A 13,686-nucleotide genomic window follows, 5' to 3' on the forward strand; every position below is an offset into this window, starting at 1 on the left:
CCTTTTAATTGCTTTGATAATGGTGTAGCAAAGAGCGCCAGATCGACCTTTACTCAGATGTTTGTAAAGCCCACTGACATGGTTAAGTGCCTGACATATGTCCTAAGTGTCCCCCAGGTGGTACTATAGCTTTGGAATAAAAAAGACTGACCCATAAACACAACAGACTGTTGATCCTGGATGTCCAGTGCTGGTGTCAGCAGATCCTACCAGACTACTTGCCGGGGGCTGGCACAATAGTGTGAAACAGAAGGAGGGAGGGGGGGGCTCACTTAGAGCTGGTGGGGGGTAACAGATGTAGATGAAACAGCCTCGGAGAGGAAAACAGCAGTCAGCCTTCATAAAGCTGATGGAGTTTAGAGCCAAATGGAGAGGAACTAGTGGAGACTGGGTGGAATAAAAGGGAACAAGGTAACAACCACCGCTGTCAGGAGTTCAAACGAGGACAACCAGCTGTGGAGATTCCACGTCATGTTTATGAAACTGTCTTGAATAAAATAAAAAGCCACACTGAGGTCATGAGTAAAAGCTCTTTATGCCGTAAGAAAGTCTGCCGGAACTATTTAAAAAGGTCACGTGGATTACAAAAATTCTTTGAAATGAGCAACTGATTCGACTCAACTTTCCTTTATTTCACTGTGTTATTGGTACAAGATTACAGGCTCCTTCCAAGACAGTCCCAAGAAATTATTGCTTTGTCATCCAACATTAAGTCTAAACACCCACCACACATTCAAGACGAACCCTGATCCCCAACGAGATGTGCACAGGAAAAAAATGATATATTACTATTTTTATTTTGATGTCAACACTAGGCTACTGGGACAGCCTGCTTTCTTTTAAAACATAACTGTCTTCTTATTAAAAATAAATACATATCAGAAGGGATCGAACACGCAACATAAACACGGGATGCAAAGTGTAGAAGGTGTCATTTGTCTTATTTCCTGTCTCTGTTATATAGAGTTAAGAAAGAACAGTGGCAACAACCGGAAGCATATGGAAAGGCTCAACTCAGCAAACAGAAATAATCCAAAACTTGTTCCTCTCTCATTTTGATGCATATTGACTTGTACGAGATGGCTCAAATGACACGAAATACATACAATAGTGGTTTGGTTTTACGTTCCACAAATATCAGGACTGGGTGCTCATGTCATTTACTGACGTGGTGAGCTCAGGTCTACAAATTGTAGCACCACTGCCTCATCACTCGGTTGCAAACAAAATCATCTACAATGATAACATAAAATAAAGGCTAAGGATGTGACAACAAGACAAGGCACAATTAAACAGCAGTCCAGATGTGATGATACCTTCACTGTATATCTCACCGTAATAGCAAACTGAGAAACAGAAGCAGCTGTCTAAGATCAGTTTTAGAAGAGGTCCTATGTCCAAAAGCTTTATTTGAATAAACCTTGGCAGCTGAATATAGCCTGCGCCAAGCTACCATGTTTTACAACGTAGTCTTCGGCTTCACATCATGTAGACAGACAGAAGAGAACAGCAAATATGGAAGCATTAACATTTGAGTTGGGAGGGATTCCTGGATTGTGTGTTACCGTAAATGTGAGAACTGACAAAATGGATGCAAAGCTCCCAAAAGACATTTTTGTTCAGAGGCGCTCAAAGTGGTCCACATGCTAAAAAGGACACCATGTTGCTGTGAGGAAGACCACCAAAAATATCGGAAAAAGAGAAATGCATGACTGCCGATGGATTCAGTTCAACACAGCTGCTTCAGTCCTCACTTGAGTCTTCTGAGTTGCTCATGTGCAGATCTTCCCACGAGGCCTTGGTGCGCTGCTCCCAGCTTCTGGCCTGAGCAATCACAGCAGGAGGCATGAGCACCACGCAGGCTGCCAGGCCTGACATGCGCTCCTTAAACTCCGTCTCGTTTTCCCACTCGTCTGCGTCAGTGTTGTACACGTGAACGTATTTCATCCTGTTTCCTTTGTCATGTGAGCGACCTCCCAGGACGTAGATGCGACTGCCCAGCACTGCTACGCCAGGCTCTCCGTGTCCAGAGGGGAGGGGGGTCATTAAAGACCAAGAGTTGGCGGTGGGGTCAAAGCATGCCACCTGGAAAAGGACATGAATTACTTTTCTTTTTTCTTTTTTTAAAAAAGCTGCTCAAACAGCCTTGCTCAAGAATCAATTTAGTTAGCTCAATAAATCAAACCCTCTGGCTTCTCAGCTCATGGTGGCCTTCATAAGAACAACCACTCCAGGCAACATTTCATACTGCATGACACATGTCGAGACCACCATTTACCAGCAACCTTTAATGAGCAACAATAAACAGTGGTGATAACTCGGGACAAAGTACCTTCAGGACATCACGCCGATATCCACGCTCATCGTTACTACCCCCGATGACATAAACGCGTCCATTGACAGCAGCCATGCCATGCCACGCCCGCTCCACTGGTCCCTCTGCACACGCTGTCCAGTGATTGGCTGCAGGGTCATAACAGTGGGTCTCTCTGAGGTACGCCATTCCTCGACGCCCACATGTTATGTAAATCTTCCCATCCACCACTGCTCCAGCATGGGCATACACCTGGGGGGGAGGGGTAGAGTAGTATAAAACGAAATATCAAGAAATGGGGAACATTACATGTACAGCAGGTGACCATGTGGCACCATCAGGTGGGCAGTGGCAGTATCACATGCACTTCTTTTTCATCTTCAACCCTGAAAAGCCATACTTCTCTCCTCAGAGGTGTTACAAATTCCCACACGTTGTTGTGTGGGTCGTAGCGCTCCACTGAGTCCAGCTCGCAGCTGTAGTCGCGCCCTCCGATGGCGTAGATATGGCCGCCCACCACACAGACACAGTGGTCAGCATGCTGGTGCTGCAGAGGCTGGATGGCGCACCAGCTGTTGTGACGAGGGTCGTATCTAAGAGGGGCAGACACGTCGCAGAAGATGAGATACAGATATCTGATCATACAACGTGGGCAGAAAAAACTGAATAATCTATCAGGAGCCGTTCTGGGATCAAATCATTTAATCTTCATCAGAAGCTGGAAACTGCCCAGCTCTCATGGAAAAAAAGTGATTTTCAAGCTTGATCATATAATCATATAATATGATCCAATAAATCTTGTACCTTCTGGATCACCTTAAGTTTACTGGCAAAATTTCAGGTATCAGACATTTGGCATAAACAGCTCAGGTGACGTAAAACATCATGAAGAGGAACTGAAACTGGGGTTTACAATTAACAGCGTGCACGATGAGTCAGCTAAAAACTCCACAACAAATAAACAGACCTTGTGCTTCAACTCATTCCCAGCGGCCACTTTCCAAAGTCAGAAAAAACCCTGATCCTCAGCTATGACGCAAGTGTTGGCTAAAGCTCTCTTGCTCAAAAAAAAAAAAAAAAAAAAACTGAACAAAGTCTATGTGCTGATGGGGATCATGGGATACAGCCACAGCCACAGGCACAGAACAACCAGTGACCAAATCTTGTTGCAAGATAGAAAACATTTTTAACTGAGAGGGATCACAGTGAAACCTCCCCAGCAGAAAAAGTCAGTAAGATCATGCGCTACAAATTTGGGATCTCTTTCTGGCACTTGTTTACACCCCCCCCCCCCCCCAAAATGCACATTTGGGGAGTAAACAGCCAGATACAGACAGTTTTAAAGAATTAAATCTGATAACACAAATATTCAGTTTGTGGGTAAGACAAAAAAAAAGAAAAGGTTTTGGTGTTTGCGAGTACAGCCAGGTGTTGATTTATGGCTCAATGCATGAAAAACTGGTTTTGCTTATTTGTTTTTTAGAAAACAGACGTTTAAAATCTGTATTGTAAAAAATTCTGACTCATAGAATGCACCATCGGTACAGCCTCTGTAACTGTTGTTACACAAAAAAATAAAAACAACAGAGAAATATTGGCCATAAAGGCAACAGTTTACCAAAATAAGTAGGAATGGAGCGACAGTGCAGTTCAGAGTTTATGGAGCCAAAATGTGCCGGAGGAGTTATGAAGAGTTCTGTGGTATTATTAACCGACCAGGGGCTGTTATGTTCTGTGGTGCGTATTTTAACAACTTAGAAAATGCTTTAAAATGGACAGCTATATTTGAATTTTGGTTGTTTATTTGTAGTAGTCTGAAAAAAAGACATTTTATGTGAGCAAATTAGCCCAAGATCTCAAAACTGCAATCGATTTAGACTGAATTCAGTAAGAGATGAAAATCCCAATTTTATGACATTTACATAGATAAAACAAGGTGATTAATGGTAAATGGTAAATGGACTGTACTTGTATAGCGCTTTTCTAGTCTAGCTGACCACTCAAAGCGCTTCTAACTACATGCCACATTCACCCATTCACACACACTCATACAGCACGTCTATGTCTATACACACAGTACGTGCTTTCTAATCATTCACACACACATTCATACTTACATCTTACATCAATGATGAGAACTAATCGTGATATAAACCAATAAAGAGGTTATATGTTGAGTAAATATTCTGTTGGGTTCTCACCTCCAGCAGCGATTCTCTGCTCGAAAGCCACTGCTGTTCTTATCTCCTCCAATAAGATAAACAAAGTTATTGAGCACAGCGACACCCTGGTTGGACATTCGGGGAGCGTGAGCTGCAGTGAGCGTCCTCCACTCCCCCCAGCTCGGGTGAAACACCTGAAACAGGTGCTCGATGTCTGCAAGAGAGCTGGAGCTGAACATCCCACCGAAGCCCAGGATACAGTGGAAGGTGGACCGCGGCTGTGTGAGGGGACTCTGCAGGACGGGCTGCCACACCTCCTGCTCGTGGTACCGCAGGGCAGCTGAAACGGAGTCTTTCAGTGGACACTGCTTCAGTCTGCTGTGCAGTCTCTGCAGCACTTGTTTCTCAATCAGACAGAAACGCACAGCATCAATCATCTTGAGATTGTCCTTTGGGACAGAAAGACAAAAACGGTTCATAGCAATTAAGGCATTCAGTGTAAAATGAAAAGGATTTATGATAAACAAAAAAATAAATAAAAGAGAGAATAAAATGAAGACACACCTTTGAACTGACCTGCAAGTACACCTGGTCAGTTTCCACCTCCTGAGGACTGTAGTGATAGTGAAGTGCAGCCTCGTACACCTCGTTCTCACTGGTCACCTGAAGCTCGTCACTGCTCAGCGCTCTGAAGACTTCATCTTGGGGGAGCTGTCGGTACTCATCTGTTTGAGACAAAGTCTGAATGTTCCTGAGAATGAAGAAGTGGATCCGGTCTTTAAGCTGCTGCAGTCCGTAGAGATCGGCAAGGTGATGCACCTCTAAAATGTTGCTCTCATCCATCCAAGAGAATAGGAAGTCGCAGCAGAAGCCAATTACATTTTCAAGCTGTAAAAACACCAAAGTTGAGCTAAACAGAACAAAACAGGAATAAATAACATCTTATAAGAATGAGCCTACCTGGACCAGCGTGGCAGCTATCAGGACCTCCTGGACACACTCCAGGTCTAACTCTATCTCTGAAGTGTAGATGTAGTCGAGTATTTTTTTCATGGCCATGTAGGATACTCCATGAATTAAAATCTCCTTTTGCTGCGTCTCCCGCAGGCCTCCAGCAAACATCCCCCTGGTGGAAAGGGTGGGACAATGGTTCAACCTGGCCCCCGTTTTTGATGATGAGGCTCACACCAGATTGAATTCAGGCTGCCTGGCACCCAGTATCATTTACTGCAAACCTTTTTATGTTCTGCACCAAATCTTTACTGAACAGTTACTCATTCAGCTGCTGAAAGCACATCTGACATGTCATTTAGTTCAACTTTCTCTGTCAGTGGAAGCTATAAGGCAAGGCAAGGCAAGGCAAGGCAAGGCATCTTTATTTATAATAATTTATAAATTTATAATTTAATTCTGGATATGTTCTTAAGTTGATAAAAGGCTGATTTGGTGACTGATTTGATATGATTGTTGAAGGTCAGGTCTGAGTCTATCAGCACGCCGAGGTTCCGGACTTGGTGTTTAGTTTCTAGAGACAGTGACTCAAGATGTTTACTGACAGCAAACCTCTTCTCTTTGTTGCCAAACACAATGACCTCAGTTTTTTCTTGATTTAACTGAAGGATATTTAGGTTCATCCACTTTTTGACTTGCTCTAAGCAGTCGCACAATGACTCTACAGGACTGCAGTCATCTGGAGACAGTGCGAGATATATCTGTGTGTCATCTGCATAGCTGTGGTAGTTGACTTTAGAGTTCTTCAGAATTTGACCCAGAGGCAGCATGTATAGAGTGAACAGAAGGGGTCCAAGAACTGACCCCTGAGGAACTCCACATGTCATAGCCACTCGATCAGATTGATTACTTCCAATAGTCACAAAATAACTGCGCTCCTCCAAGTAGGACCTGAACCATTCTAGGACTGCATCTTCAGCCACCTCTTTAGTACAAGATTACAGCTCTACTTACAGAAAGGAGCTCTTGACAGTTTACTGACACAAAGTCTATTCCAGAACATTTCCCTCAGTAGGATGAAGTGCTAAAACTTAACTTTTGTTCGGCTGTCTGAGCAAAGCTGTATTAGCAAAGAGACACACGATCACGCAGTGTTAGCGATTAGCAGCGTCATCTCACGCAGATGAGTTGTTGTTCTACAATATGCAGCAACTGTGTTTAGATTAAAACTACAGATGAAGTTCAAACAGCACACTCTGAGAACAAAGCTGTGAAGTTTTCTTTGGTTGGACTCTGGTGCAGAGAGAACAGGTTTAAACCAGTATGGCAACTTTAACCGCACCTCTGCAGACAACACAACAGGAAGATTCATGCGGTCATCTTATGACAATGTTGATAAGCTGCATCATGATGTGCAAGAGGAGAATATTTGTTTAAACTGGACTCTGCAACAAGCCTTGGCTGGGTCTTGTGACAATAGGCTACAGATTCCTTAACTGATTAGAATACATTCATGCATATTTTGAATAGTGGAGGAAAACAAAACAAAAAAGAAATGACATCATCTGAAACTATTTACATTGAGATACTTTAAAGACAAGGGAAGTAACTGACCATTCAGGCTTGTTTAGATTAGGAATAAGACCAGTATGCTAAATGCTGCCACGTCTGGAAGAGAAGTCTTGGCTGTTATCTTGTATCTTGAGGTAAACGTGAGGGTTGCACAAAGTGATGCTGATTAAAGTGGCAAGCAAACAGCAACTAAAGCAAAACTTTTGAAATAAAAACAAAGCGGCAACAACAGCTTCTGCAAGTTTTACCTGAAATAATCACAATAGGCTGCCAGAAGTATACGGTGGGCTTGGATAGGTCGACCCTCAACCACCAGCACAACATCGAACAGGATGCCACTCTCTCTGAGACTGAGCAGGCCGTCGAGCAGGTTGCGGAAATGGTCTGAACTTTTGAAGATCTGTCGGCCCGGACGGCCCGACGAGCCTGCGCGTCCTCCCATTGGACTCAGAGCTGCATCCTCAGCCATAGTAGGACAGTGGCGTTCAGGTTTCATTGCTTCATCTGTCTGTTGCCGACATAAGTCAAAGTATTCTTCTCCAACTGGATTTAAGTCACAGCGGAACGCAGACTAATAAACAGGAAAGGGAGATGTAAACTGCGAAGCTAGCGACCGAGGAAGGCTGCTTTCTGTTTCTCAGCGTAGTCAGTGTAACATTACAAATTTATGACATGTCACACACACGCAAGTTTAATCTACATAGCTCTCAATGACATTAATGTCGTTAGAAGTATATTTCCTACCGTCAACCTGCTGCTGGATATAACTCCGCTGCAAAGCCGCCAGCTAGTGTCATATTATGTGTTATGCAAGCTAAAAGCTGGTTAGCATGCTAGCTCATGAAACGCACTACAGAAAAAGCAAACGGGACACTTAAAAACCGAAACTCTGTGATTGCACAGAATTATCGTCGTGTTCCCCGAAACAAAATTGCTCCTGGGCAACACACTGAGCACAGTAACTTGAAATAATGTTCATAATTCAGTTGGCTGAGCCTATTGATCTTTTGACATATCAAAACAAGTATGTTTACTTTTTGGTGTCAGGCAGAAACTCAAACACTATTGGTCCGTGCTGCCAGATTGCCCCGCCTAGTTTCTAAATACGAGCCAATCTTGGGCGTCTCTTGTATTACAGCGAAATAATACGGAAGCGCTATTTTATCTTTTTAAAATAATCACTCGTGAACTGTGTTGGTGACTATGTTTTTGTCGTTCATATTATTTAGTTTGGATATTTTAGACAGTTTAAATATGTCAAAGGCAAAGCGGGAATTTGTCTGACAGTGACGTAATGTTTTGGTATGTGACTGTCTGCTCAACACAAGAGGGTGCTACATGCTCAGATATTTGTCACTTATTTACGGTCATGATACTTGCTGTGTAAAGAAACAGGAGAAAAATGGTCTCCGGGGTGCATTTAATCTTGTACTTAAATTGCAATTTTATGTCATTGCCTGTACGACATACTGCTGCAATTCAAGGTAAACACTGAATTGTGGATTACATAGCTTGATGATGATGATGATGATAGTAATTTATTTCAGACAAAACATTTCACCGGTCAGTGCAAAGCAAACACAAAGTACATAATAAATTATAAATAAATTTCTTGAAGACACATCACATCGGTGATTATAAGTCTGAAAAGGAGTATGATGAAGTATAACTTATATAATCATACCCCTTTTCCAGTAGTAATTTATCACATTATTTTCAGTTTCCAATATCCTTTCTGACAACATGAAATAATAATTATAGTTATATTTCCTCAGAGAGATGAAAGTACTACATACACACACATATACATATGTACACATACATATATACACATCCACATATACATACACCTATACACACATATACACACCCATCTGCTTATATACAAAAATAATACACAACTATTTACAGACCTATATACATTTACCCACACATGCCCAGACCTGCACACACTTGCTGAAATCATACATAGAGTTTTAATTCCCAGCCAGGATCATCCCCCTTGTTCTTCCTTATACCTTTGAATAATAACCATTTTGAGGCCTTTCTTAAAATATCTCATGCTTGGACTTTGCTTCAGCTCTTTAGAGAGTTTATTCCAGATCTTCACACCAACACCAGAAATGCACATTCTTTTCATTGTTGTTCGAGCCTTCAAAGTTCTGAAGTTGAGGTTTTCTCTATAGTCATATCCCCCCACTATCAGAAAATAATATTTGAATATTTTCTGGCAATGTTTTGTTTCTGACTTTATACATAATCTGTGCAGTTTGAAACTCTACCAAAAAAAAAAATCTACAAAGTGATTGACAAAATAACATCAAATCATTATGATGTGTCAAGTCCAAAGGGTTTTTTCACCCAGTTATTTCAAATCATCCACACCAGCTGTTTATTATACCCCCCACCCCATTTTCAGGATTTGGTCTGTCTAAATAAATGCTTTCCAGATTGATTTTCCACAGTTTCAAAACCGCATGAACTTTCAGACAGATTTCCAAAGACAGCAAGTCGTGATGCTTTCTTCTATATAAATGACTGTGGTGCTTATGTTTGTTTGGCTTTACTGTCTCATTCATCTTCTGTCAAGGCTTCAATTTGCATACATAATTTTTCGAAATGCAGAGAGGATTTGTTTTTTTCAACATGCAAAAACACTGTTACAATAATCCTTCACTTTATCCATTTTCCAGTCCAATATGCATAGCTTTGGAGTGCACCTGGAAAATTGAGTTACAGGCAAGGGGCTGCTTTCCGTATTGAGTGCAAAAAGAGTGTTTTCTACACTCAAATATACAATATGATGAAAAGCGAATCAAAACGATTTAAAATTGTGTACATGTTTCATCTGGATGATGAAAAGCCTCACCACGGTTACAGAGCAGCAAACATGTTGACTCAATACACATCTATTTTTATTGATCACATCATGCAAGCAGGTACACCAACTTTTCATGCATTATCCCAGAAAGACATCAAGGTTGCATGAATCTTTGCTCTTGTTGAGACATTGTTGAGACAGTGTGGTTTTTATTGAACCCTCCTGGTAACAAAAGTTGGTTTCGCTATTACAGAGAGTACAGGATTCTAATGGATTAGCGGAGCATCTCCTTTCATCGGGAGCTGTGCAGAGGGCGGACCACAGAAATGACAAAGGAAAACAAAGCAGGAAGCATTTGCAGAATTAGTTGTCAAGTTATACCACACAAACACTTAAAAAAAGGGATGCTGGCAGCAGCGTTTACCAAGACACAGATTAGTCCATTCAATGACCTTGGGCTGTTATAGTAATGATACACACTTAGGCTTACTCAAATAATTGCCCATGGTCCAAAGCTTGGCTTCTGTTTACTACTTTTGATAAGACCCAAGGACAATACAACTGATTAGTTTGGGACCGCAGAGCTCCAGTGGTGACAGTCAGTTGGCTGACACCCATTTTTTTTCCTTGCACAGAAATTGTGACTGGCAAAATATGACACACATTTAGATAAACAGTCGATCACTCTTGCACGCAGTACTTGAATTTGTAATATCCTTATATCCAGGATGTTTAAACTGAATAGCAGAAGAGGGGGAAAGCCAAATCTGCCGACAGCATGAAAACCGCATGTCAAAATTTAAAAATGGATAGCTCATAAAGAAGCAGCATCAGTGTGCATGGAACCGCATCTACTTTATTTTATATATTACCTGCGCTGTGATTCATAAGTTGAAAGGGTTGCTGTGAAGTGACTTACTGTAGGTAAGGCCGTGGCAGGTGCAATTTTCTTCGGGCTGCTCGGTGATTGTGAGGGGGAGCAATCAGTTTTTTGTCACCGCCAAAGTCTTATAACACAACAACTTCCATTGCTGCTGTACGATGAAGCCTGCCAACAGCTTTAAGATAGCACCCACAAGGTGATTCATGGTTGTCCCTAAATGATGAACAGTGTGGGGCCATTTACACTTCCATGAGGCAGATCCGCCTCAGTGTTTTTTGTTTGTTTATTATGAATCATTTTTGTTGGACACCACAGTGTAATTGTTGTAAAGTAAAAATAACAATGCAAGTTATCTTTTGTATTCAGCGAGGAACTATGCTGATTGCTGACATTTATTGTTTGTTTTATTAATTTTTTTCTTTGAGTTTATCTCTCACATAAGTCAGAGTCTACTTGAGGTAAGGCTGAGAGATTCCCCTCCTGCCTGGGAGGTAATTTCAGCAGCAAACCAATGAAATATTTAAAGCTCCCCACATTATGTAGAGCTCTGGAGGGTGGATGAGTTGTTAGTTAACATTGGTATTGAGAGAAAAATATGGGGGAAAATCCACTGTTATAAGCTGCTCATTCAATATTTGAAAAAAGCTGGGTGGTAACCTTGTAGCCTCTTGCAGAGCCAGGCTGAGGGTGGGTCATCACTTTTTCACACATGGCCCATACACATCAGGAAGCTGTGCAAGTCCCAGAGGAAGGTATTATACAAGACAGCAAGCAGGGACGTGATGGCACTGGATAGCTTAGCTAGACTCTGCCTTGACAGCAGCGCTCTAAAGGGAGGTTTGTTCTATGTCATGAGCATTTTACTTTTACTGCTACAGGAATTTAAGAAACAATCTCCATTTACCATGAGATTTTCTAAGTGTCATAGATAGCGCCTCATTATAACCACCATCCTCTCTAACCCTTGTAAAGAAGCCAAGAGAAATGGGACTGACGGTGGATAAAATTTTGATTGGAATAGAATAAACTGGGTTCGTAAGTGTCGTGTCCTAGGGATTGAGATAAACTCTGTCTCTCCAGCTGACATGTTCTGCCGTCAGTGAATTCAGGTTTCACCCATTGATGTTATGAGATGTGCTATTTTTGGATTGTGACATCTACCACCCTGTTTGCAGTGAAGCTCGTTGTATATTCTGAATCATTTGTGGGGAACACTGAGCCAAAAGCAAGGTGGTTAAAAGAAGAAAATACAAAAAAAACATTTTAGTCAATAAAAGGAAAGGGGTAAGGCATACCAATGCATATTGGATTGATTCTACCTTTCGGTCTGCTAATTAGCAATTGTCTTTTAATAAACACCAATCTTGGACTTCTACTTTATTTCTTCTTATTTCTCTTCTTTTGTCTCTTCCACTGTTCATTTATTCCCTTTTCTCCACTTTTAATCCATTTATTCAACACCTTATAAAAACTTTTAAGAGGCATGTTTCTGAAGTGAAATCACATTTTAATTTATCTTTATCTCATCCTCTGCAGATTTTCCATGTGTTTTTGGCTGGGGAGCAAAGAGAAACTGGCTTCAATACTTAGTTTAAAGGAGAAGTGAAATACTTGAGCCATTTTAATGATGCAGGTGGAAATTTTGTAGATATGTTAGGATGTAGTTTGGCTTAAAAGTTAGTTTAAAATAGCTGAATCTGGAGGAGAAGTGGAAGAAGAATTTGGGAGAAATTGGACCTTACAGATAATTATGCTGCCAAGAACCAAGATCAATAACATAGATTCATATACTGAACTGGATTACTGAACTTGATGCCATGGATTCACTCAGATATGCAGCTTGTAAAATACCATTTTGGACTAAGTAGATGTCCTTTGAGTGATTTTAGAAGTGAAAAAGCTTGCAAGCACTTTTTGCCATAATTGTGTGGAAGTTTTGCAAATAAACAAGCAGGTTTCGTGTGAAAATCAGATTCTTTACATTAGTAGTTTCCTTGGAACATTAGTGCCTATGAAACTGACATCTTGCAAATCTGGAAAGGTTTAGTCAATGAAAGGTATTTACAGGTTTTAAAGCAACATATGCTCCCATCCAGATGTCATGTTTCTCAGGGAAGACCTTGCATATTTCAGTGAGTCAATATCAAATCACAAACTGCATCTATTACAGCAGCATGGCCTCATAGAAGAAGACCCAGACTGACCTGCCTGTATTTATTACTTTTCATCAACTGATAACATTTGGCATATTGTGAAACAAGAAATACAACAAAGAAGACCCAGGAGTGTTGAGCAGCTAGAATCATCTATTAGATAAGAATTGGACAACATTCCTCTCCCAAAGGTCCAGCAACTGGTCTCCTCAGTTCCCAGACTTATACAGACTGTTGCTGAAATAAATCGGGATGCTACAGCTACACAATTGTAAACTTTCCCAACTTTTTTGAGACGTGTTGCTGCCAGAAAGTTGAAGATGAGCTGGTATTTGTCTCACTTTCTATATTTGATATGTTTTCAATGTTGTATCGGAAATTGAATTTTGGTTTATGAGACATACCGTTTCATTTGCATTTTATACAGCTTTCAACTTTTTTGGAACAATGATTGGATTTAATAGACAGTAAGATTATAAATCTGATTGGATTCTGTCTGCCCAACAGAATAAATGTTCAGATTTTCCTTTCAGAAACCTGGTCACATCACTGCAGGTTTACCACAGCAAATTAGATACCGTTGACTCGCAAAGCAGCATTTTCATCCATTGTTTATATGAAGATATTGATCTCCACCTGAGCTGCGGTTTTCTGTGACGTAAAAGGCCCCAAATTTGCAGGATGTGCTGCTACCAAAAGTCACATTTTAAGAGAAGAGCATCAGGGTGAGCTTTGTGTCAGATTAGATCTGTACAACTGAAGGTTGTTTGTCATCTTGCACTACCTGAGGCATTGTGGCATTTGTACTTGGCTGGGGTTATTTACAGCCT

General features: G+C 41.1%; 1 protein-coding gene across 3 annotated transcripts; it reads right to left on the reverse strand.

The window, feature by feature from the left end:
- Positions 1–516: 516 nt before the first annotated feature.
- Positions 517–8,055, reverse strand: klhl22 (kelch-like family member 22). 3 transcript variants are annotated; one of them, XM_075468442.1, is made up of 8 exons: positions 7,744–8,054; positions 7,248–7,570; positions 5,437–5,602; positions 5,041–5,364; positions 4,516–4,925; positions 2,715–2,907; positions 2,333–2,566; positions 517–2,085 (listed from the first exon to the last, which is right to left on the reverse strand). In XM_075468442.1, exons 2-8 carry the CDS (start codon positions 7,493–7,495, stop codon positions 1,744–1,746), a joined length of 1,917 nt encoding a protein of 638 aa, XP_075324557.1. In that variant the 5' UTR covers positions 7,496–7,570; positions 7,744–8,054; the 3' UTR covers positions 517–1,743. The 3 variants fall into 3 exon arrangements, with proteins under 3 accessions (XP_075324557.1, XP_075324558.1, XP_075324555.1); XM_075468443.1 differs by having other exon boundaries at positions 5,053–5,364; positions 7,248–8,055; XM_075468440.1 differs by having other exon boundaries at positions 7,248–8,054.
- Positions 8,056–13,686: the final 5,631 nt, after the last annotated feature.

The sequence above is a fragment of the Odontesthes bonariensis genome, chromosome 6 (genome assembly GCF_027942865.1).
Source record: "Odontesthes bonariensis isolate fOdoBon6 chromosome 6, fOdoBon6.hap1, whole genome shotgun sequence".
Lineage (NCBI taxonomy): Eukaryota > Metazoa > Chordata > Actinopteri > Atheriniformes > Atherinopsidae > Odontesthes > Odontesthes bonariensis.

What these genes read in the sequence shown, in the direction of transcription:
- klhl22 (XM_075468442.1), bottom strand. Translation starts at nt 7,495, where the DNA reads ATGAAACCTGAACGCCACTGTCCTACTATGGCTGAGGATGCAGCTCTG. An exon ending in GCCTATTGTGATTATTTCAG is followed by an intron (nt 5,603 to 7,247) that starts GTAAAACTTGCA and finishes CCTTTCCACCAG; the next exon opens with GGGGATGTTTGCTGGAGGCC. An exon ending in TAACACCTCTGAGGAGAGAA is followed by an intron (nt 2,567 to 2,714) that starts GTATGGCTTTTC and finishes CCTCCCCCCCAG; the next exon opens with GTGTATGCCCATGCTGGAGC.